At 46.9% G+C, this 24,918-nt stretch overlaps 1 protein-coding gene and 1 long non-coding RNA gene across 5 annotated transcripts; both read right to left on the minus strand.

The window, feature by feature from the left end:
• Window positions 1–2,846: 2,846 nt before the first annotated feature.
• GATA3 (GATA binding protein 3) lies at window positions 2,847–22,588 on the minus strand. 4 transcript variants are annotated; one of them, XM_010223702.2, is made up of 5 exons: window positions 22,309–22,588; window positions 19,238–19,774; window positions 16,051–16,193; window positions 10,564–10,689; window positions 2,847–4,503 (listed from the first exon to the last, which is right to left on the minus strand). In XM_010223702.2, exons 1-5 carry the CDS (start codon window positions 22,547–22,549, stop codon window positions 4,219–4,221), a joined length of 1,332 nt encoding a protein of 443 aa, XP_010222004.2. In that variant the 5' UTR covers window positions 22,550–22,588; the 3' UTR covers window positions 2,847–4,218. The 4 variants fall into 4 exon arrangements, with proteins under 4 accessions (XP_010222004.2, XP_010222003.2, XP_088382441.1 ...); XM_010223701.2 differs by having other exon boundaries at window positions 16,051–16,196; XM_088526315.1 differs by having other exon boundaries at window positions 4,357–4,495.
• A 303-nt stretch (window positions 22,589–22,891) lies between these two features.
• Window positions 22,892–23,949, minus strand: LOC148594450 (uncharacterized). The gene is made up of 2 exons (XR_015913488.1): window positions 23,620–23,949; window positions 22,892–22,967 (listed from the first exon to the last, which is right to left on the minus strand). It is a non-coding gene; the product is annotated as an uncharacterized LOC148594450 (long non-coding RNA).
• Between the last annotated feature and the right edge of the window lie 969 nt (window positions 23,950–24,918).

Here is a 24,918-nt window from a genome sequence, read left to right on the forward strand (position 1 = left end):
TAGCTCCTTTGCCACCTGCCCTGTTTCTTCCACAGAGGACCACTCGTCCTAAGTGAAGCAGAGGAACTGGGGTCAAAAAAGAGGATGTGAATGTGCCATTTGGGCAGGGTCTACATTAGCAAGTCGGTGCAATGTAAGAGGAGTACGACTGGAGAGGAAAACTACTGAGGATCCAAAGACCTTATTCTGGGAGCTGCTGCAGACTGGTTTTATTTTGTCAGCATGAATTTAACTTCCATTAACAGTAGTAACACATCAGGGGAGTCACAATGTCTGGTTTAGGGTCATCCTCTAAACTAGAACTACTAGGAAATCACTTAAAAAGCTTGCAGCTCCTAATCTGAACGCAAATGCTCATGAGAATGTTCCCTAAGGCATCTCCTAATTCAAATGCATAGGCCAAAAATAAACATTTTGCCAATACTGTTCATAATGAAAGTTCTAGTCTCTAGAACCTTGGGGCATTATGATTTGAAACCCTAAAAATGGCCTTAAAAACAGTATTGTGTGTGTTCATGTGTGCACAAGTACTGACTCATCACTGGTGCGGCTAACCAGTTAGCTGAAATAGATAAATCAAAGATGATAACACTGAAATGAATATTTAGGAGATCCTCATTGAAGTCTTGCTGAATTCATTGGCGATCTTTTCACTCATGTCAATGGACATTTACTCAGTCCATGAATAAGATATAATTAATAAAATCACATCAGTTATTATCACATCACCTCATCTGTTATTATTACTCATGCAAAATTCCCCAAAGATGTTTTCCTTGCACAAAGACCGCAAGATTTGACCCCTCAGAAAGCATCTCTGTGGTATTTCTATGCAAGAAAAGGGAAGGAAGGAAACCAAACACTTGCATTGCTTTGGCATCTTGTGCTGCACCTCGGGCACACACATAGTGCTCTCAATGTGAGATGTCCCATTCATGCTGCTCTTGAAACAAGAAGGGACTGCAAAAGCCTGCTTGCAACAGGAGTTCTAGCTCATCATTTACTGCTGATATAAGAGCTGTCTAAACAAACTGTGTGTATTTTCTAGAGTGTATACAGACAGAGTGTCTGCATTTGTGTTTCGAAACTTTTTAAGGATGATAATTCTCTGAGCTGGGCCTGATCCTGCTCATCTCACTCAATACCACTAAGATTTATGAAAGATTTTTGGGGGGAAGCTGCAAGGGGAAATAATTTTCTTAGGAAAGAGTTAGAGTAAGAGACTAAACTCAGTTGGAAGATCCAAACATTGCAATGCATGAGTGCAAAATCCTGCTGTCTGAATCCTCATCTAATTTACACCATGGCCAAGGAATTGGGATCAGCACCTTAGTCTGACTGCAATCTGTTGATGAGCCAAAGGAGGGAAAGGTTGCAGCACCATGAATTAAAAAAATAATAATAATCTTTCAAGCTTAATATCAGCAAATATGATTGTTTCCTTTGATTTGTCAGGCTAATTGAAAATAGCTTTATAGTTCACGGATGATTAATTAGGAGCCAATAAGATCTACATTTGCATCTTGGTAATACTTCAGTCTGTTTTATTTCAATATTTAGCCTTTATGTTTAAAATATTCATTGAGAAAGGAGAAAGGTGATTAACATAAGATTTTAAATGTGTGCCGTTGGTCTATTTTTACACATTTGTCAACAGAGTAAAAAGGAAAGAATATACAACATTACAAAGTGATTACTGCATGTTCCACTTACATCCTGTTAAATCCTCCTCTGTGGTAGACATATTTTGACTAGGTTCATTTTGAAACAGGAGAGAAAAAGCCCAAACAAAGATCAACCCCCTTCCTCCCTCTGCCCTATTCCCAAATCAAATTATTATTTCACTTGTGTATATTCATCTCAGAAGTTTCCAGGAAGTGGTCTTGTAAGCCTTCCTTGCACGAAACATCCTTACTCAAGAGAGCCATCCTGCAGACAAGATAAGACCATGCCACTGTTACCCTCTAAAGCTATCTCTGAAGATACAGTGAGTCCAAAATAGCATCTGGTAAATATGGTGATATTTTACATTCACTTGTCACTGCAAGTCAGTAATACACATATTTTGTGATGGAAAAACTCAACACTTTTATCCTCTATCAAAAAATAATTCACTTGCAGGTCTGTTGAAGTTCTGAGATTGTTTTAGTTTTCTTTTTCCCTTTTTTTTAATGTTTTCTCACAGTATTGCCAACTCCTGTCTTACCACAACATGCTTAAATCTCCATCAGAGAGTTAGCTGCTAAGAAGCTTAAATCTTCATTTGGAAGGTAAATATCCATCTCTTATGATGGTGTAAAGAAGATGAAACCATAGATAATCAAAGAGTGGGGGTGATTCCTAAGGATTAAACCATCATAATGGAAATTACAATAGCTAAACTTTGATAATGCTAATAATATTACTACAAATAGTGCTATTTCAAAGAAATATCTCGTGGGGGAGAGCCTGGCCAATGGACTTTGAACTTTTGGCATCCTCGACTCTCTACCAGCAAATCTAGTATTTGTATCAGGTTCTGCTCGCTGTGTGGGGTTTGGTCCAGCTCAGCCTCATGCTAAGATCTCAGCTGCAGACCATCAAATGACCAACTTAGCACCAAAACACTTTCCCAGGACCACATGTCAACATTGGATTCTTCTCCAAGGACTGGGGGCCTTTCCTTGTACAGTCCCCCAAAATATCATGGACAGTTACCTTTCCACATCCCATGTGGGCAATGAGATGGGTCTGACACTGTGGTGGCCACATGGAAAGGAGTCTATATGGGAACCATCCCAGACAGGAGCCCGACGGCATGCAAGGCCGAGCTGTAATTTGAGGGACAGGTAGCACACACCAAGCAATGGGGTAATACGGACACACTGTCCATTTATTTATTTATGCTTTGTTCTGCATTTTTTTGCTTTGTTCTGCATTTTTTGCTTTGCGATGGCTGAAACCACTGCAAACACTGCGTGGAAAAAGACACACATTCCCATACCCACGGAAGCTATGTAGTAAATGCCATCAAAACAAACAGAAAAAGAAAAAAAGTCAGTAAAGAAAGAAACAGATTCCCCTTCTCACCCCAAGCACAAAACACTTTTAAGTCAACAGAATTTAATCTAGTTTATTCTCCAAAAAAAAGAGGAAAAATTATGAAAACAAAACAAAAAAGCAGGTCTTATCACTAGCAGTAAATAAATTTGTACAACCATTCAGTCTGTATAATAGGATGAAATAAATCTACATCTTTCTTATTTTGGTGCGTTGAATTATACATACAAACAACAATTACAGGAACTTGTTCACAATGCGTATAGACCTGGAGAATGGCTATCTGAAAACCCCTTGTTGGCAATGTCTGCATGGTAACACTGATTGCCTGACACCATTGGTACTTCCTATGTAAAAGGCCCATGGCCCAAAATGAATGATCTCCCTACAGGTTTTATTTATTTAGTCATTTATTTAGTTAGTTAATTAGTTAATGCATCATCAAAACCGTTCTAGCCAGCCCCCTCCCCCTCCCCAGAAACGAAAAAGAAACCAAGAAAAAAAAGCAAAAAAACAAAATAAAAGGAGAAGACATGACTGGCAGTTGGTCCATTTGTTCGTAAGACCGTGTTTCCTCTTGGTCTGCATTGTTTGTTTTTTTTTTCTGTTTTTTAAATTGTCCTCCCATCCTCTTTTTTTTCTTTTCCTTTAAAAAAAATCTCTCAGAGTCCTTCATGCCTTTTTTTACAGCTCCCCAGATGCAATAAAGTCTTCCTCAAATGTACAGCATTTCTTACAATATAAGTTATATGCAATGTTCAGCGCTTTTTATTTTATTTTATTTTATTTTATTTTTTCACAGCACTAGAGATCCTGTCCAATAGGGAATGCAAGTTCTGAATGGCTTATTCACAAATGGTATCCAGATTCAGTGGGTAAGAATACATAGACGCCATAGTGAGTTCCTTTAAAAAGTGGCAAACATCACTTTTTTAAACTTTTTTTTTACTTTTTTCTTTTTTTTTCTTTTTTTTTCCATTTTTGTGCTTTTTGTTGGTTTTTTTTCTGAGTTTTTTTTTCTTGCTTTTATGCCTTCAAATAACTTTTTTTTTATTCTATTTTTTTCCCCCTCCCATTTGATTTGGGATGTCAGACCCATAACCGCACGCCTGCAAAAATGCAAGTATATAAAGTAAATCTCATTTTGAGACTGTAGGCATTCAGCAGGGGAGTCTCTCGCTAACCCATGGCAGTGACCATACTGGAAGGATGATGAGGTCCAAAAGAGAGGCTGGATGGAGCGTGCATCGGTGTCGGTGTAGTCAGCATGTGGCTGGAGTGGCTGAAAGGTGAAATGTGGCTGATAGAGGACATGTGTCTGGAAAGGGCGGCAGGGTTAAAGGAGCTGCTCTTGGGAAAGTCTTCGAGGTTGTCGTGGACCTTTTTGCACTTTTTGGATTTACTAGACATTTTTCGGTTTCTGGTCTGGATTCCTTCTTTCTTCATAGTCAGGGGTCTGTTAATCTAAACAAAAATCAATTATTTTTTTTGTGCTTCCATCCCTTCTCCCCAAACCACCCTAGGACTCAGGTACCCCCTGTCTCAGCAGTCCTGCCAGGACAAGGCTAAACAGTCAACAACCCCCTTCCTCCTCTCATGCCTCCCCAAAAATCTCAGTCAGGGCTGAATCTGCCCTGGGAAATTTCAGGAAATTCCAGGTTGGGCTGAAATTTCTGAGGATGAGACAAAAGCAAAGTGCTGGCAGAGCCTCACTGGAGCAGAGCACGACCGAATAATATGCAGCGGCCAAAAAATTTCAGCTATCTGGGCATTAGGTAACTGCAGCATGTTCAGGAATGAGACCAATCATCATCACCTTGAAATTTTCCCTACAGGCACCGGCTCACCCTGAGGCTTCCTGACTGAGCTAAAACCATTTGAGACAACAGCAGTTGGGGTTTCAGTGCCGCAAGGAGCCCCAAACCTCCACAGCAGCATTAGGAAGCTGGGCAAACCTTTGAAAAAAAAAAATGATGTTCATATTATTTGTGCTCTTTGGAAAGATTTCATTCTGACCATGCCCTCATCCATTCTGGTTTATTTATGGTCTAAAAGCATATCTGTGGTACCTGGCAGAGGTCACATTTTCTACTACGATGCAGCCTTATCTATAGGAAACCAAAGCATTATATTCTCATGCTTGGATGTGTGCAATAGAAATGGCATTCATACACCCATCAGGGTTAGCGAATGGTAGCAAAGAAGGTCTACCCAACCTCTGTAAGGAAGTCCTTTTGCTGTATGGAGAGCCAGCATCATAGCACAGGTACCATGAAAACCTCCAAGACCACCCTCAGGAAGGAACATCAAGCACCTAACATTCACAAACACTCCTAAACATCTGGGTTTAGGATACTACACGAGGCATAGGTCTGTCCTAGCTCCTCCACAGGACTTAGCAGAAGGCAGTTCTTCAAGACAGTTGAGGAAAAAAGATAAGCAACTTTGAACATTGGTTTTCATAATAAATATGAAGACACAGCTGTGCTGATCGATATTCTGTGAAGTCCAGAAGAGAAGGGAAAAATAGGTGGATTTTCCACTGGGAACTACTACCTCAACTCTGGTGACGGGCAATACAGAGATGTTCTTGGGAAGATCTTACGAAGATCTTCATTTAAAAAAAATGAAGTGAACAGAAAGGACAAAGCAGTCTCTTCTTTAAGATCACAGCAAAGTTTAACTTCTTATTCACAACCCGCTTCTTGGTGCTTTCCACCACAGCAGAAGGAGCATTCACTGCTCTCCTTCCCTGGGGAGGTCAGGATACAAAAGCTCCCTGTTACACCCAGGGACAGAGAGGAAGGAACAGATTCAGCTGCTCTGGTTCAGAGAGCCCAAATTTCATCATCTCAGTCAGCAGTTGTGACCCCGGGCTCTGCACTGCAGCAGTGACGAGAAACTGCACCTCACCCAAAAAGGGGCAAATGAGGAGCTGACTCCCGATGTTGTGCAACGCAGAGATGGGAAAGAGGATGCCCACCCATGCACAGACCAGCGGGAACCCTGGGGCAACATCAGGGAAAAACCTCAAATGTCACGGGCCTTAAATACAATATCTCCCTTCTCCTGGGCTTCCTGTCCTGACACAGAGAGCTTGGACGCACACACAAGGAAGCCCCTTAACTGCAGCGCTGCTGACAGCGCTGGCCGAGGCTGCTATGGGAAAGCTCTGCCTGGTCCGTTTCAGGCAAGCCAACAGTGACGTGTCCCTCAGGTTCAACATTCACGAGGCAGCCCCAAGTGACGGTCACAGGGCAGCAATATTTATGCCATGGGTACAAACCACCCCTTAGCCCACTTTGGAGCCTACAGGATATTGGTGGGTCCCCTGTGCAACGTCTCCCATAGCATAGAAGTCATTGACCCTGGTCATGGTTTCACATGGCACTAAAGGTTAGGAATATCAGTTTTGCTCAGGATGGTAGAAAATCCAACGGCAGCCCTGCAACCTGGGTCAGAAATGCCGAGTGAGCTGTTACATCATTTCAGTGTATGTGGTCTCACACTACTTGCACCATACCTGACCACAACACAAGTGCCAAACAAATGGGAACTCAAGCAAATAGCAAGAGCAAAGATCTGCACAAACATAGCAAGATGGAAAAAAAAAAATGTTTTCTGCTGGCTTTAAAGACTGGTCCCAGCAAAACTGAAGTGCTCCCCAAAACATCAAAGTGCTGAACCTGTCTCTGCTTCTGAGGTATATAAATGAGAGAGCCAGAGAGAAGCCCTTTTCCATGAAAATTCATTGCAATAAAAATGGCAAACACATGCTACATTAAAGTTAAACCAGCCCAACACATGTAGATAAAATTCATTAATTTCATGTGAAGCCAAATAATTATGGGCAGTCTGGCTAAGAATTATGTTCTTTGTTTTATCATATGGAAAAAAAAAATCTGCTCTTAGAACACAAAGCCCTGCCTTTGGTTACTGTGATATAAAGACCTTTTCTTTCTGAGGGGTTGCAACAGCAACTCACATGTTTCAATGGGTATAGGCCAATCTGCTTTGCACCTCCAGCAAGGTACAGGCCTTCCACCCATCCACTCGTCTCTGAAATGAATAAAGGCTTATCCTATTTCTAAGCCATACTAAAATAACAAGGACAAGAACCTCATATTCAGCAGATCAAGTCTGTAGGACAGACTTACACACTATAGGTCTGATCTTGCTCTGATTGAAGACAATGCAATTTTGTCTTTGACCTCAATAAGGTCCTGTCACTGAAACGGATTTATCCCTTAGACATAGTCATTATAATGCTGGGTTAATCTCCCAGAGTGGCTGTATCTTAGAAAGCATACTGAGATGCCACCGGACGAAAAGGCACCGTATCAATGTGAAATATTAGACATTGTTAATACTGGCGTTAATGCAGCCTGCTCTTGCTGAAGTTAGTGAGAAAAATGCCAGCAGCTTCACCAAAAGCTGAAATGCACTTCAAGACTATTATGATTATTACTTGCATCCTACAGGTTTGCTTCAGTTGAGGAAATCAACATGAAAACAAACCCCAAGAAAGAAATAATGTTGGTATTATTCACTTTTCCTTGATAAGTATGACTCAGCCCTGCTATCTTTCCTTGAAAACCAGGCAAGCTTCATCTTCCAATCAGTCCATTAAAATTCCCTAACAATGTGATGGTCCAAATAAAATTAATTAAAACCCATCAAAACAAAATTAATTAACTCTCTCAAAAAGATAAAATGGGGAAGAAAAAGCAGACAGGAATTTCCTGCATCTGATCTACTGCATCCTACAACCCCACCTAAAACAGGATAAAGGCATCTTCTTTGGCTGGTCCTGATGCAACCTCTACAGGGCTGCTAGAAGAGACATTCTTGATGAGTCTTAGCAATGCATCTATTTCTGGCACTTCTCCTGACTCAGAAATAGTGCAGGTTTGGATCCCCAAAAGAAGTAGGACCTCAGCCTACACAACTGGGCACTGCACTTCATTGCACCAGCACCAGCTTGCACCAGCCAAGGAAACTTGTCCATGTGCAATCACCAAACTTTCTCCTGACCCTGAGCTGGTAAAGTAGAGGGTTGTGCTAGTTCTATCCACAAGACGGTTAGCACAGCTGGGCAGTTCCTGACTCCCAGCTGGGTAGTCAAAAATCGAAGGCATCATGGTAAAGCCACCACTGCTGCCTTACCATCAATCACAAAAAAATCATGCTTATATTTTGCTTCTGAAATAGAGTGTGGCCATCAGAGTCACAGGCTCTAAAGCAATTTGGGTGGCAGAAAAAAATGCTGTAATCTTTTGCCATCGAGGATCTTTGGAGCTTAAGGTGGTATTTTCAAGGGCTAATACAGGGCTAAGGGTGACATTTCTCACCAGAGTAATAACTAAATATCGCCTACTGGGAAAAGAGAAATAAAATAAAACCTATCCATTCATAGCCAGAATCTGGTATCCCTACTTAGTCATAGTGCTATGCACATATATCAGTCCTCTAGGGGTTTCATTTAAGTAGGTCCCATTAATGGAGCTGCTCATAAGGCAAGATGCTACTTGACTTTGGTAAGTAGCTGTGCTGAGCTTTTCAGCAGCTGACTGTTCTTAATGAATGTGAAAATGGTTCCAATCTGCTCAAGGCCTGCCCCATGTCACAAATTTCACAGCTGGATCTGAGCTTCCATAAACAGTCATTCTGAGGTCGATTCAGGCCAACCAAGTTCACAACATTATTGCAAAAAAGAAGAAAAGAAAAAAAGAAAAGGAGAGATTAACGGCGGTTGCTCTCACCGGCTCATTTCTGGAGATGAACTCGGAAATTCAGACACCAGTCTAGACACCTTAGGGGAGATCCCTACAGCGAAATGTCTACAGTGTAGTTATTTATGTATGAATTTATCACTCTGCCTCCGTCTGCAGTAATAGGGAGCAATAGACCTCTTCAAATGTGCAAACCATATCCTCCAAACACAGACATCTCCACCAAGTTCAACAAATGGCATCTGGGAAAGGCCTATTTCCTTCTATGGATGGTGCTTGGAGGCAAGGGAAGCTGCTCTGAGGCAGATGTCTACTGTAGGTGTCTTGGGTCCTATGGTTTGACCTCTACCTGTGGTGTCTGCAAGACCAAAATGAAAACATAACATAAGCACAGGGTCCTGCTATGAAGCTGGCTGGCTTTGCTCTTTTCTTGCCGTGGAAATAGCAAAAGGAGAATATTTTCTTATGCTATTTTGAGAGCTTTCACTCCTGATGCTTGGTCTGTTTCCTTCTTTTTCCAGTGATCAGACTGAGAATTCGATGGCAACTATTGCTTGCTGCATAGAAGCCAAAATGTGCTGAGACACCTGTCCACTGATGGGAAAAAAAATTTCCTTTTTTTTTGGTGGGAGCAATGTCTATCATGGAACAGGTGAATAATTAGTCCATTTCTTTTTGTTTTGTTTTGCTTTGTTTTTTCCTACTTGATTCAAATGCATTTACTCATCCCAAGAAACCAAAGAGCTTGAAATAACAAATGGAAGGGACTGAGACATCACAAGGGTTCGCTGCCCCATGAAACCCGACCCATCTTTGATGTGTTTGTGTGGGTGGACATGAGGGCAAAACACAACCTGCCATTTCTAAGTCAAACATAAAGCAAAAGACCACTAGAAAAAGAAAAGAAAAAAAAAAAAAGAGAGAGAGAAAAGTGAGAAAAGTGATATCAAAGCAAAGAAATTGAAAGTCTTTTCCTTCTTACATAATAATTATTCTAATGTCACACACGGAATGAGAGTGGCAAGAGTAGCCTTAAGACTCCTTTATTAGCAGTATTATTCAGTAGAACACTTTTCAGATCCCTTTAGCTCTTTCCCTAGGGCACATATCTCTGGTTGCTGCAAGCTGGCTTTGCATGGAGATATTAGATTAAATCTGCCAACCATTTCATTTCATTTCTCCTTCCTTTCCATTACAGACGCTTTAAAATTCACATCACAGGTTGAGCAGACTCTACAACCCTGCTAACTAAATCGAGTCTTCTCTGGTTTAGGAATCACTTGCGTCAACAAGGACAAACAGGAGACTTAAATAAATCATCTTTGGGGACTGGTGGAGGGACAGAACAAAGACAGCCACAAACCCGAGAAAGATCTAAATACTTGCTGGCACATTTTGCTTTTTTCCGGAGTTTGCATTTGCTGGAGGAACCAAGCTGTGCATAGAAGGGATATCAGTTTGCAAGGCGGCATGTTGTCTTTTCCAATGTGCTGAGCCCAATCAGCGGTGGATAATATCTCCCTGTGTTGATCCACCCCTCCTTTCTTGGCTCCGACATGGGAAAGCTCTAACATTACCCTTGGCCACTCCTATTTTATAACTTCCCCCATGAGTCTGGCCGCACTTGCCCAAGAGGACCAATCCTCAACGCCAACCCGTTGCTCAGACCCCCAAGTTTCCCAAGGAGGGGTCTTGGGCACTGTCAAGGACGCAAATTCCTGCAACCAGGATGCGTTCAGACCAACATCCCCTGGGCAGAGACCCCGTTATGGAGCGTTACCATCACACTTACATTGTGCAGCTTGTAGTAGAGCCCGCAGGCATTGCAGACGGGATCGCCGTTGGCGTTTCTCCTCCACAGCGTGGTGGTGGTGGTCTGGCAGTTGGCACAGGATGTGCCTGCCCTTCTGGCTGCAGACTGAGGGAAGGAGCAGGGGAGACACAGGGATGGGGAGAAAGAGAGAAAAAGTGTTAAAAAAAAAATAAAAAGATAGAATCAGCAAAATTGCTGAGAAGGAAAACAGCAACTGTGCAAGGCTGACGCACATCGGCCTCCAGAAACTGGCTTGTGAGAACAAATAGCAATTCCGAAAAAAAAAAAATCCCCGAGGTGCTTTAGTCCTAAATTATATGTGAACTGAATCAGGTGCCAAAGGGCATCCTAAAAAAAAAAAAAAAGTGAGCGCTAAACCTCTGATAGAACTCATCAAAATTAGCAACACTGGCACAACCCATTCCAGAGGGGAAAATATTATTTAAATGCCAACACGTTTTCCCATCCTAATTCCCTCCGATCCCGCAGGGGTCTAATTCTGCAGCAAGGGCTTGAAGTCAATGGTATGAATGACACTGGTGCCCATGGGCACCTGCAGGACCCGCATGTCCTTGGTGGCAGCTGGACCTCATGGCCAACCACGAGCACGGTCTGGTCCCGCAAGCGCCGCTCAGCTTCAAAGCAACCGGGCTCCGGATCGGAAATAACACTGTGGCAAAGAGTGAGAATCCCGGCTTTCTAATTACACCCTTTGAGAACCTGAACCTTCATGTTTATTTAAGGATGGGTAATAAGACCGAAATAAGAATTTACCATTTTGCAGAGGGGAGGAACAGGGAAAAAAAAGTATAAGTGCCAAGGCGTACAAAGGACCTTTTTGGTTCTCTGCAGTAATAATTTAGCAAGGCCAGCTTGAGCAAAGCAGTTTCTCTTTTACATGCATGACTTTTGCGTTTATCATTTAAAAACTGTAATTGTCCTTCTGCTGCTGGAGGAGGAAAAAGAGCCTGCAGACTTTCAGACAAACGCGTACGCGTGTTTGCATGCGTGCGAGTGCCTACAGCTCTTAAAAAAAGATCTTCAGATCCCAGTCCTATCGCTTCTTCATCAACATGACATAGTCCCGGAGCTCTGATTTCATCCCGATGCATTGCTTTCAATGGGGCTGCTCATGTGCTTAAAAGTTAAAACATGTGCTTAAGCGATTTGCCAGATCATAGCAATGCTTGGCACCTTGCAGAACTGAGCCTTTAATGCTCTCTTTTGTGCTATTACTGTTCAAATTTACCCCTCACCCCACACAGCCGCACATTGTAGCACATCCAACATTAAAAAAAATACAGAAAAAAACCCAACACACCGCATCTTTGGATACTGTACAACAAACCAAAATGCAAACATGGACACTGGCACAGCTCTAGCTTTAATACCAACTCTTGTTAGGTCATGTTGCAATTTTAATCATAATTGAATGCAGCGTAGGTGGAGAGAGGACGGGTTGGTTTTGTTCAGAGTAGGGAGATAGAGTAGGGATTTTTTTTCCTTTTTTTAATTAGATAGAAACAACAGTCTAAAAAATAAATAATATGATGCTCATGAGCATTAAGGAACGTTGCAACGAGCCTGGTCTAATAGCAAGGGACTCCCACCAGCTGATGGCCCAGACCCTGGAGGAAGCACAGAAGCTCCAGCCATGACCATCGGACACCGTTTTCATGTCCATGATGCAGTCCTGGTATGACAAAGGGGGTCCAGACCTCAAAATGAGTGGAATGAATCCCACCGACTTTGCAGGAGGACTCTGGAGAACCTCAAAAACAAATCAAAGGGAGCTTTGCCTGATGATGAGACAGCACAAACCAAGCTGGAAGAAGCTGATCTCCAGCACAAGGAGGACCTCGGGAACTTCTGCTGCCCACATGCCACCTGCCCACCCCCTGGCAGAAGGGTGGGAAAGGCTGCACATTTCTGCATCCTGCGGAGCACAGCGGGATCCTCGGAAGAGGAGCAGGGGCCAGATCGAGCCTCTTGGTGGAGAATTCGCTCTTATCAGGCCCAGAATCAAGCCGAAGGAAATTTCTGAAAACCAGTGATATTTGACTCAGCCCACACAGGGGAAACTTCTCCTTTGAAGATATTTGGGGTTTGCACAGCGCGCTCACCATAACTTCTCACATGGCAAGCACATTTAAGAGGCACGCCTGGTCACCTCCTTGCTGCTTTCTCATCTTTTTAAAGAATTCTTGCCTGCTGATGCTTCCTAAAAGGGTAAACCTCAACTGGCATCTTTTCCATCGGCTGTCTTTTGCCTGTGAAACCTCAGAGCTGCTGGCAGAGGATTTCAAACCCTGGTCTCTTCTGGTCACATGCACTACCTCTCATGATGTACCAGGTCCTGCTACCAACACTGGTAGCGAGTAGGAAACACTGAATAATAAAGGTATTGTAAAAAAAAAAATCCCATTTCCTTTCACTAGTCACCAGCCCGATCCTGACCACACAAGTAAGGACATCACATAAAAGGTGCTGAATGCATCTCGAGGACCAGACCCCATGACCTAGTTGCACATGAAGGAGGACGCAACCTTCAGCACATGGGCAAAACGCTGGCATTGTTCAAAAAATGGTGAAACTGAGAAAAATGGAGAAGGAGGAACCGAGCGCTAATGAAGATGCCTAAGGGAGGGATGTCCAAATTTACATGGGTTGTCCAAAAAACTACAAGTGACAGCTTCCTAAAATTAACCTGAGAGCACATAAATCTGCATAGGGGCCTTTTGAGAAGCTGGCCGTAATCCTCCTGAAAATAACTCGGCTGGACATTGAAATGGAGAGCTTTGGATTGGCATAGGCGAGAAAAGGGAGAAAACAAACAAAAATAATAATAAAAAAGGCTTTTATCCAGGTTTCTGCAACATCAGTGTCAAGGTAACTACAGGAACAAGGACCCATCTTGGTCACCCTGCCCTGGGCAGTGTCCTGCATCCACATGGGATGCTCACAGCTTCCCCCGTATGGGAGAGCATTGGCCAAGGCAGCCAGTGAATTTAACGAGGCTTGGGCCGTGTTCTTGGAATATTGGGATTTATTTTCCCTCCCTCTCCAGCCCTTGTCTAGCCTGTCACTAGCTCCCTCGTGCATGGGACAGGAGCTGGCAACACTGCCCAAGGTCACGCAGGAAGCTCGCGGCAGCAAGCAAGGCGCGCACCGGTTCCCCATGGTGCAAGTCCAGCCATGGACCTACACACATCTACATATAAATATATAGATAAATATAAATTTAAAATATATATATTTATATACTTTTAAATGTGTGTGTATATATATATATATATAAAAAGTGAAAATACAGTCCCAGCTCTGTCATCTTCTGTTTTGGGGATTTGGGGTTTTTTGGGGGGGGAGAAGGTTAGCAAAAGAAATACATAGATGCAGCTAGAGATAGAAATCATTTTCTTTACATTTTTTTCCAGACACCACTGAAAAAAAAAAGTCAAAAGTTCCTGTTTAGTTGTATGCAAAAGATGAGAACTTTTAGTAACTTAAGACTTTTAACCAAAAGGCCTGAAATAGGGATGGTTTTGCAACCAGATGAGAATTGCCTTTACTTTTTTCCTTTTTTTTTTTTTTTTTTAAGAATGACCTTTTGAAATGTATTTATTTATGTATTCCTCTTTGCATGTGCCGGGCTCAGGGCGACTCAGGACATTCTTTTGTGGTTCCATCAGGCACATTTTGAAAGCTCCCCCCCACCAGCCCGTTCCCAGACGCTTTCCTATTCTGCCTCCCTCCCGGTCGCTTGTTTGGATATGCTCAAGCTCCTGTGTGTTTGGGTTGGGGAAACGGAGCTGTTGTTTATGAGTTATCTCCAGGGCTCAGATATCCGGCAGCTTTTTCCTAGGAAGTTAACTTTACACATAAAGAGAGAACAAGAGAAGAAAAAAAAAAAAAAAAGGAAAGAAAAAGAAAAGAAAACCGTGTGTGTTTAAGACAGTAGGGCCAGGGGGAAGAGGTGGAGAAAAAAACGAGAGAACTGCCCAAAAATTCAAAATCCCAAGCCGCACTTCCCTCCCTAGAAAGCTTTTCCTTTTTTCTAGTAAGGCTACTAAGGACAAGCCCGAGTGAAGCGAGACCAACATTTTCTTGTAAGGGAAAAGAGCAGGGCAAGGCCCGGGGACATCCTGCCTTGCACTAGGCTTTGCATGAGATTTAGGGGTGACGGAGATGAAGGAGAGAACTTGCACCTCTTCCACATGGCCCCAGAATGAAAGCCACGGTGCTGCAAATACCTCCTGGGGCCAAGAAACCAGCCCGATTTTGCCGGGCTTTTGCAAAGAGAAACTAAATACGGACAGGGCAGTTGCCCAACCAAAGCCACCTTGAGCTTGACACCAACCCAAAGCCATCAAAATATCCCCACAGGATCCATCTCCAGGAGGTCCTGGTGGCTCAGAAACCCTGTGGACAAGGGAGACCTGCTTCTTCCCACATTTTAAGCAGTGCCCGGGAGTCCATTGGCGTTTTTTAAGTATAATGAAACTAAATGTGCCTCGATGCTCGCATTCAATAACTTCCCAGGCAGGGAACATATTTTTTCCCCTGCTTGATATATTTTTCCCCTTGTGGTTTCCCTGATTATTTGCCAAATAGACTTCAACACATTTATTAGCCGTGCCCACAGCTTCCAGACCTTTTTGTGGCTTCCAGGGAAATTCATAAAGAGATCGCTGGGGATGCTATAACGTTATTGCCTGTATATATTACAGTCGCCGGGTCCAGAGCTGTTATTTCAGAGCATTATACGTGCACGTCGCGGGTCCCAGCTTGGGTGGTCCCCTTGACACTCTTGCCGGGGCTTATGTTGCCCACTCGTGACCTCCTGGCCACGTTCATGGAGCGGGTAGCCTAAATGACCCCACCAGGTTCAAATGCCAAAGAGATCCTCAAACTGAGATCTTTGCAGGACCAAAGACTTACAGATGCGCCTCCCTCCCCTTCCCCAGAAAATGATGCTGTGGAAGTCATCCTGCTCCCCAAAACACCTTTCCCAAACTGTTGTCCAAGGCAGCTTTGGAAGCAGAGGACAGGGAAGCTCCTGAGAAATCCCACTCCCCAAAATCTCTTTGGTCACCATGAGGGAATAACTTTGCCCTTCTCCCTGAGGGTTGCTACGTGCGTTGAGTCAACTCTCTACCTCCCGACAGCCCCGTGCAGAGACCTCTGCCCTGTGGTGACCTGTGAGAATTTCAGCTGTTTCGCAAGAAGCCCTAATAAGGTCCAGACTTTTTCTTTTTTTTTTTTTTTTTGACAATTTTGCAGATTTTTAACACTATGGAGGCCCACAGCAGTTGCGAGCGTCTCTGTGGGCAGCACCCCCCTGTCTTTCTGCCATGGTAGCATGAGATTTCTGGGTGGGATGAGCCTCCCCTCCATATCCTGGGTCGAGGGCAAGGAGCAAAAGTTGAGGAAGAAGGAAAAGAAAGAAAAAAAGAAAAAGAGACTCACCAGCCTTCTCTTGGGTTTGATCAGGGGCCGGTTCTGCCCGTTCATTTTGTGATAGAGTCCACAGGCGTTACACAAGTAGTGCCCGGTGCCATCTCTTCTCCACAGAGGGGTTGAGGTAGCCCCGCAGTTTACACACTCCCTGCCTTCTGGAAACAAGAGAGCACATAGTTCACTCAGGGAAAGTGGAGGTTACGAAGGGCTGCAAAGGTTTGTCCAATTCCCTTCCTCCCAAATCATCCAAGCCATGAACCAACCATGTCAGACCTGGCCTGGACAAGGACCTCTGCTCCATCCCCAGGATGTTCATGTCCAAGGCCACCACTGAGCCACCTCCCAGGCCTAGTTAGAGGAGAAAGAGCCCAGGCAGGGCCTGATCCTGTCTCCCTCTCCAGCACCACCCTTAGTACCCCCCCACCAGGGACAGTGACAATGACAACCCTCATGCAAAGCCCCTGCCACCTTGAGGGACTCCCTGGAGAAGCTGAGGCTTTGCGTTTGCTCTCACCCTTCCCTAAAGGGACTTACTCAGGAAGAGCATGAAGGTGAGGGGCTGGCAGTGCTCCTGAAGGTACTTTTGCAATATCTGGAGCTTCCTTATCCCCCCTGGAGCCCAGGCTCCCGCAATGCCAGACTCTCTATATGGGCCAGGTAAACCTTGAGGCAGCTCAGGGTGGTCATTTCTACTACAGATCAGATCCAGGCAGCCTGAAAAGGAGCCTCCAACATTCCAGGGACAAATGGATATCAAAAATAAAATCCCTGGTCCTCTTTGTAGGCCCTAGAGACATTCTCCAAGCACTGCCCTGTGTCCCTATCCAGGGAGCTGGATGAGCCAGTGGGAACTTTTCTTTGGACTTAGGGCAAACCACATGAAGGCCCTCGAAGATAATCAGAGAGCAATGACTCCCCACCACAGTCACTACTCCTCCAGTATCTGCTATTGATTCTCTCTTGATGAAAACTTCTCCACTTAGCCCTGGGGGCTACAGACAATGAACCATGGCCACCATGAGAGCTCTGTGGTCATCCACCCCCAGTCACTTGGGTATCCCCAAGGCAGCACCTTTCTCTCCTCCTATGCAGGAGCCTCCTGTCCTGCCTGGACTGGGACCCAGCACCCATTCAACCCGGACAAAAACCATCACATCCCGGGCTCTGAGGAGGAAATCACCCAACAGGATGTGCTTTGCCCCATCATGCTGCAATTATTGTAACAGGCTGGGGTGCTTGGGGGAAAAGCTGCCTCTTCTCCCAGAGGGCTGTAGAGGGTTTTTTATTATTTATTTTTTATTTTTTATTCCTTACTCTTAAAGCTGCTCCCAGTCTACCTGAGAGCAGCAGAAAGCTCAGGCAGGCCAAACAGTACGACGCTGACTCCCAGCTCCCCTTGCCCGTGCTCTGGTGTGACGGCATGCTCGAACTAGAGGCATCCGCGCTCTAACCACAAACAGCAACCCTTTTTCCAGGGCGTCTCAACACCCCTCAAAAATTGTTTCTCCCTCTTTGGTCCTAGGAAAACACCCCTCTGCCTTCTTTTCTCCCATTCTTTCAGCTAACTCCATCTCTCCCCCCACCCAGCACTTTATCTATGAGCTTCCCAGCTTGCTAAAATCGACTCGAGAAAAAGAAAAAAAAAAATAGGTGTTGCTCCTGGGGTTGGTTTATCACAAACCGCAGATGTCTTTCTAGAAGGTAAAGTAACAGAAAGTGGCAAAAGGAAAAACAAGCGAGAGGGGAAGAGGCGCGCGGGAGGACGGGAGGCAAAAGACGGTTTGAAAATCGGGCGCAGTCGCGGGGCGCCGAGGGGGCTGCGGGGCCGGGACAACCCTTCGGCTCTGCTCCGCGCTCGCTGCGCGGCCAAACGCGGAGCTACTCCCGGTTATAGCGCGGCCGGTTCGTGTCCCCTCCTGCCGTTCCCCCCCCTCCTCGCGTCCCCTCCGCTTAAACTGGGCGCTCGGGGGCTGCTCGAGCGTCTCTCCCTCTTTTGTTCCCCTCCATCTCTCTCGCTCTCTCTTTCTCCCCTGCTTTCATGTACAAAACATACAGGTCTGGGTTTTTTTGTCACTCTAACCGCATCCGGACTCTATTAAAGTTCCTGGCGCTGGATAAACAATGCAACTGTCGCGTGCAGCAGTCTGAAAATAATTGGATTAGCTCGAACATATCAGCTAAATAGAGACAGTCCCTGCTCAGACAGACAGAGTAAATGTCACCCTGGAAAAACCCTGAAAACTGATCTCATTCATGCCAGGCAACCCTGCAGCAGCCTCCACGGAAAAAAAAAAAGAAAAAAAAAAAAGGAAAGAAAAGAAAAGAAAAAAAGAGGGAGAGTTTTGACTAATCGCCCTTTGCTCTGCGCATACACGTACATTTATACACGCAGTTGCACACACACATATATAGGCGCACATATATATGCGCATACATTGCAGCTTGCGGGGACTCCCCGTGCCGATACGGCCCTACTCCGGCATATTTGCACGGGCGGGGGTGGAGGGGGGAGTCTCCTTCCAAAAATGCATATGCACACACACGTATACACACGCATTTACACACTCGGGGCACACACGGAGTGGGAAGGTGGCGACCTCCGCTCTCGGGACCACGCGGGGACATCACGGAGGGGACTTTGCACGGGGGACACCCGAGCCCGGTGCCCTGAGCTTGCCCCGCACCGCACCGAGGGGAAAGGGCCGCCCCCGGCTGTCCGCGGCGCCGACCGGGATGAGGCCCTGGGCTGAGCGGCGCTGGGAAGCGCGAGGCGGAGGGCAGGAGACGGGCCGGGGGGGAGAAGCTGACTGGGTTTTATCCCCGTTATTAAAATACCCGGGGATATACTAATGCTGCGGTTCCCGGGCTTTCGTTTCCTCATTACACGCCGCGGTGGAGCTGGGGTTGACGGAGGGGCCGTCGGGTCGCCCTCGGGGCTACGAGCCCGCCAGGGAGATTGGGGCTCCCGGGCAGGGCTCGCACCGGGCTGAGGAAGGTGCTACCCTCACCCTGCCCGGGGTTTAGCTCCAGTTCCCATTCCAGGCAAGGAATTTAAAGCCGCCCCCCTCTTCAGGAGTGGCCTCCGGTCCCTCTGCCTTCGCAGAGCAAACAGAGGGGTCCTGCCCCTTCGCCCCCCGCTTTTGCTTCTGCTTCTCCTCTCCCTTAACCACGGGCACGAAGAAGCCAAAAACCCTACCTGTGCTCGAGCGCGCTTTCGGTCGCGACTTGCAGCCGAAGCCCGTCGGCGATCCTCCTAGGAGGCTACTGGGGGGAAAAAGTCCAGAGCCATATTCTGGGACATAAGGTGGGTAGGTGGTGATGGGGTGATGCGCCGAGGAGGTGGCTCCTCCTAAAGAGGCCATGCTGCTCCGGGAGTGAGACGACTCCAGCTTCATGGTGTCGGCCAGGGACACCTGGTACTTGATGCACTCCTTCTCGTCCTGCCGGGTGGAGCCGGTGGAGCCGGGTGTGGAGATGGAGGGATCCGGGGACACATCTTTGGGAGGGGTCGGCGGGAAGGTGAAGAGGTGCGGGCTGGAGTGGCCGGCAGATAAAGTGGAGGAGGAAGCGGGCGGGTAGACGGAGAGGGGTCCCGGCGAGCTGTGGTGAATGGAGGTCTTGGAGAAGGGGCTGAGGTTCCAGGGAGAAGCGCCGTGGTGGCTGCCCAGCGCTTTGCTCCCGTCCAGCCAGGGCAGGGACCCGTGCAGCAGCGGCGGGCGGCACACCTGGCTCCCTGTGCCCAGAAAGTAGAAGCAAAAAGGAAGAGAAAGAAAAGGAAAAAAAAAAAGAAAAAGAAAAGAAAAGAAAGAAAAAAAGAAAAAAAAAAGTTACACTCCTTGGGCCACGCTCTGCAACCCGTGCAAAACCTGGCTTGGGGCTAAAGACAGAGGTTGAGCCCCTTTCCCGTTTTCCCTCCATACCCGTTTCTAAAGGGCGCACCTGGGGGAGCAACCAGAGTCACACCTTATCATTCCCCTTCGCTTTTGGAAATAAAAAATGTAAAATCTTGACCACCTTGGAGAGGCCGCCCCGACCCTGCTGAGACCGAGCAGGGCTGGTGCCCGGCTGGTGCTGAGGGACCCTGTGGGCTGGAAACTCGGCGGCGCCGAGGGGACATTTGGTCAGCGCCCATTCGGGTTTTTTATTTTCTATTTCACTCGGATTTTTAAGCGAAGATCTTGCAGGAAATCAGTCCAATGCGGAAATTATTTTCCTTAGCTCGAAAACAATTTCCCCGTTCCCTCCCGAATGCAGCCGTGGGCTACAAACCGCGAGGATCTCCTGGCCAAAAGAAGAGGACCAGGAGATGCCCGCAAACGGGGTAATAACCTTCCCCAAAGTCCAACTTTACTTTGCAACCCGCCGCAGTTTGTCTTTTTTTTTTTTTTTTTTTTTTTTCCCTGTCATGAAGCTGCACTTTTAGGCAGCTTTCTCGTGGCAATGTGGCACATTCGCGGAGCACCAACTGCCCCAAGAGAAACTATCCATCCCTTCCACCTCAAGATTTTGCAAGCAGGTATTAGATTTACACAGTCATTTTTTTTTTCGCCTTTAGTCATAAGTGCTCTGAAAGAATCATACCTATTATTTTAAAGTAATCGCTGCCCTTACCAAAAGCAGAATAAATAAAAAATAAGCAACAAAAAACTACCCAGATCAGCAGCAACTTTAACAAATGCTACGCTGTAAAACAGGATTATTCAGCTGGAGAGCAAATTCGCGCCTCCTAAACTAAAGTCCTGGGAGCGTATTGACTTCCCGAGATCCCTAACCGTTGTAGGCATTGTGATATGTGTATTTAGAGACTACTGGCCTCTGGTAAGAGAGGGGCAAGCCCAGATCCACAGAGGTGCAGGTATCTGAAGAGCTGGTGCCCCAACTACACGCGTGTGCGAGCTTGGGTGCGCACAGAAAATCCCGAGCACCTCTGCTAAATTTTCACCGTACGAGACAGTCATGAACAATACTGAAAGTAACTGCTCTAAAGGAAGGGAAGGTGGGTTATACGAATAGAAAGGGTCAAGATTCATTATCTTATCCAGGAAGTAGCATAGTAAATAATATTCAGGCTAGATCAGAGAGACCGCATTTCCACTTTCTGCTGATATATTGAAAATTAAAAAGACAGAAACTAAAAAAGAAAGGAGGGCAAAAGCTGCTGATCCTTTGAAATTGTTGTTTTGGAGGGTCAGGCAGCTGCTGGTGCTGGGACCCTCGCTCAACAAGTAGCCGAGGTCTGAGAGCAGCCCCCGAAACCTCCTTGGCTGCCGCAGCCACACGCTCTTCCCAGGTGGCCTCCCTTATTTTGGGGGGTGACATTTCCATTTCAGACCTCGTGCTTTTAAGCATCAGCACTACAGAGGTCAGTCACTCTGCAACTTAGGGAATCTGGATCTGCTTTTCTTCCTCTTCCCTCCCTCCTGCTATTTTTTAATCCCTCCCCACCTTTATTTATTTTTAACGGTATAGGCAAGCTCCAGAGATATCCACTGAATCGCCCTGATTCTCCCCAAAAGATGTCTGCAAAGCCCTCCTGCCTGTGCGGGCCTGGGCCTCGGCAGCCCCAGCTATTCCGCCTCCTCACTAGGAGCCAGCGTTATCAGCTGTAACTCAGGAACAAAACTCACATTCTGGATCATCACATTCCTGAAGCACCTATAGGAAAACATAACAGATCTGATACCAAAATAGATTTTTCTCTTCTTCTGGCTTTTTACTTATTTATTTATTTGTTTGTTTTAATTCAAGCATAGTGTGGGCCTGAGCCAAGGTGAAAAACTTTCCCATCTAACCTAACACTCTAAGTGTAAATTAAATACCCCAGGCGTGAGGACAGGGGCATCCTCACTCCCCTACTCTCTACCTTGTTCCCGAGACCACCTAATCGGGCAGGAAAGGAAACACACGACGAGAATCCTAACTTTTAACCTAATAAGAAAAAGAAGCGAAAGAGAGAGAGGAAGAGAAAGAAAGATGAAAGGAAAAGAGAGAGAGGAAGAGAATGAAAGAAAAGGAGACAGAAAGAGAGTGAGCAAAGGAAGGAAATAAAAGAGATAAAAAGAGGAAGGAAGAAGGGAAGGAAGAAAGCGGGAAAAGAAAAAGAAGGGAAGGGAGGGAGAAAGGAAGGAAGAAAAAGAGCGAGTCTGCCTCGTTTTTGACTTATTTCCAAGAAGCCATCCCCAAAATTCGCCCGTGACGTAGCTCCCGTGAGGGGAGCAGCAAGCAGCGAGCCGGCGGAGGCTGCGCGGCCGCGGGGTCGTCACTCACCGTGGTGGGCGGCCGGGTAGCGCTGCACGGTGGCTCGCACGGAGTTGCCGTAGTAGGAGGGCACGGGGTTGCCTTGTCCGTCGATGTTAAAAAGTACATCCACTTCCTCGGCCAGCGGGTACTGCGCGGGGTCCATGTAGCCGTGGCCGAGCGGCGGGTGGTGCGAGTCCGGGTGCTGCCCGTTGAGCACAGCCGGGTGGTGGTGGCTCACCCACCGCGGCTGCTCCGCCGAGACCTCCATCTGCAGAGCTCGCTGCCCTTCGTCGTCCTCCTCCTCTTCCTCCTCGCCGAGGGGGCTGGCAAGCGGACGGGGGGTGCTGGTGGTGGCGGGGGGAGACGGTGCAGAGGTGATGCAAGGGGTGAAGGCGGGGGGAGAAAGTGATAACAGCAACGACGGGCAAAAAAAAAAAAAAATAAAACAAAAATGAAGCTCGGCGAGCTCAGGGGTTGTTTCTGTTTTGGTTTGGTTGCTGTTGGAGGGGGGTGAAAAACGATCGATTCCAAAAAAATGAAGAGAAAAGGGGAAAAAAAACACAAAATAATTTTAAAAAGAAAAAAAATAAAAGGGAAAACAAACTCAGAGGGAAAAAAAATCTACTAAGAGAGATCCCCTCGGTATCTTCCGCTCTCTTTTGCAGCTGTTTCTCTTCTTTGATCACCTGTAACGAGAAAGAGGAAAGGGAAGGAGCCGAGAGAGAGAGGGAGACGGAGAGAAAACGTGGTTGAGGAGCGCTGAACTTTAGCACTTGACTTTTTTTTTTTTTTTTTTTTTTTTTTTTTTTAGACAGAAGCAAAACCCATCCCATCCCTCTGCAGCAATCCCTGGGCAGTCCGCGCTCTGCCTGGACCCACCTCTCCCAGCGCCTCTTTCTCTTTCGCTCTCTCCCCTCTCGGCTCGCAGCGAGGGAGGGAAACGGAGCGGCTCCTGCAACGCTCTTAATCGCCCCCTCTCTCTCTCTCTCTTTTTTTTTCTTTCTTTTCTATTGGTTTGTTTATTTGTTTATTTTGCTCAATTTGCACCTCAGAAAGCCGCGGTGACTTAAGACGGGGAGGAACTTGTGCCACTCGCTGCTTCGGAGCCCTAGAGCCGCTTGGGTTGCTCGCTTGTTATTATGCAAGCGGGAAAAAAAGGGGGGGGGCAGAAGTAAAATAAAATAATTCTAAAAAAAAAAAAAAAAGGAAAAGAGGGGGGGATTAAGCTGTAATTAAGACGGTGGAAGTGAAGGGAAAAAGCTTTTGCAAGGAAAAGGCGGGGGGAGAGAGGGGAGGGATAAAAGAAAAGACAAGTTGCTAAAGAAATTCAGCACAAACCTTGGTGGAGAAGCAGTATGTGACCCAGGAGGGAAGAAGCTGAAAGTGCTTGATCAGATCAGATTGTGCTCGCTCGCTCTCTCTCCCTATTCCCTTTTCTTTTTTTTTTTTTTTTTTTTTTTTTTTTTTTACAGGGAAGGCATTCTTTCTGAAAGGAGCAGGATGGCGCCAGCCGGCTCAGTGCTTACAGACAGCTGTGGCGAGACGCAACTTAAGGAGGTTCCAGTGTCATAAGCACGGGGGAGGCGGGGCCTGGACGCGGCTGAGGAGGGGACCGGCGCCTCCGCGCTGCCCCCGCCGCGCGCCCCGGCACCGATTTCACCAACTATTTTTTTTCTTAACTCCCCCCCACCACCACTTTATTATTATTATTTTAGGGAGGAAAAAAAAAAAAAAAACACAAACAAGAAGTTTTCCCGCTGTCCCGGGAACTGCCACCCGAAGTTTGGGCGCGCAGACTGGGCGCTGCTTCGCGCGCGCGGCCGCTTCGAGCAAGGGGACGAGGAGTAGCAGCGCGGCCGGGAGCGGAGGCGGCGGGGGGGACACGGCACCCTCCGTGTCCAGCGAGGAGGGATGCACCGCGCTAAGCAGGTGCAGGAGGGCCGAGGGCTGGGCGGGAAGCGTTGCGCGGGCCGGGGGACCGATGATGATGGGTTTAGAGACACATAAAGTAGTTTAAAAATTATTATTGTTGTTATTATTATTGTTGTTGTTATTGTTATTATTATGGGAACGGGAAGAAAGGCTTGGAAATGATATGGTGTGGCGGGAGGGCGGTTTGGGGGTGACTTTTTTCCCTTTGTCGCCTGTGTCGGGGGGCTCCCGGGCCGGCGGCGCGGAGCGCGGCGCAGCGGGAAGCGCGGACGCCCTGCAGCGCCGCCCGGCGCGCAGCAGGGGCCGCCGCGGCGCTCGCGGCAGCCAATGGGAGCGCGCGGCGGAAGCGGGGAGCCCGGCAGCGCCGCGCTGATTGGCTGCCGCCGCCCGCCCGCCGCGGCCGCTGCCTTGAGCCAGGGCATCCCCTAGCGGCGCCGCCGCCCGCAGCGCCCGGAGCGGCCCCGGTACCGGCCCCGGTATCGGCACCGACATCGGCCCCGGTGCTGGTACCGCAACGGGGCGCGGAGCTGAGCGGCGGGCTCCAGGGTGCGAGACGCCTGGAGGCTCGGGGAGAAAAGGGAAAAGAGAGGAGGGGAAAGAGCTGGGGAGGGAGAAAGGGAGAGGGGGGAAAGAAGAGAGTGGAGAGAAAGAGAGAGAGAGGGAAGGAAGGGAGGAAGGAAGGGAGGAAGGAAGGAAGGAAGGAAG

Source organism: Tinamus guttatus, unplaced genomic scaffold (genome assembly GCF_059628265.1).
Source record: "Tinamus guttatus ecotype Peru unplaced genomic scaffold, ASM5962826v1 Tinamus_guttatus_pri_ptg000245l, whole genome shotgun sequence".
Lineage (NCBI taxonomy): Eukaryota > Metazoa > Chordata > Aves > Tinamiformes > Tinamidae > Tinamus > Tinamus guttatus.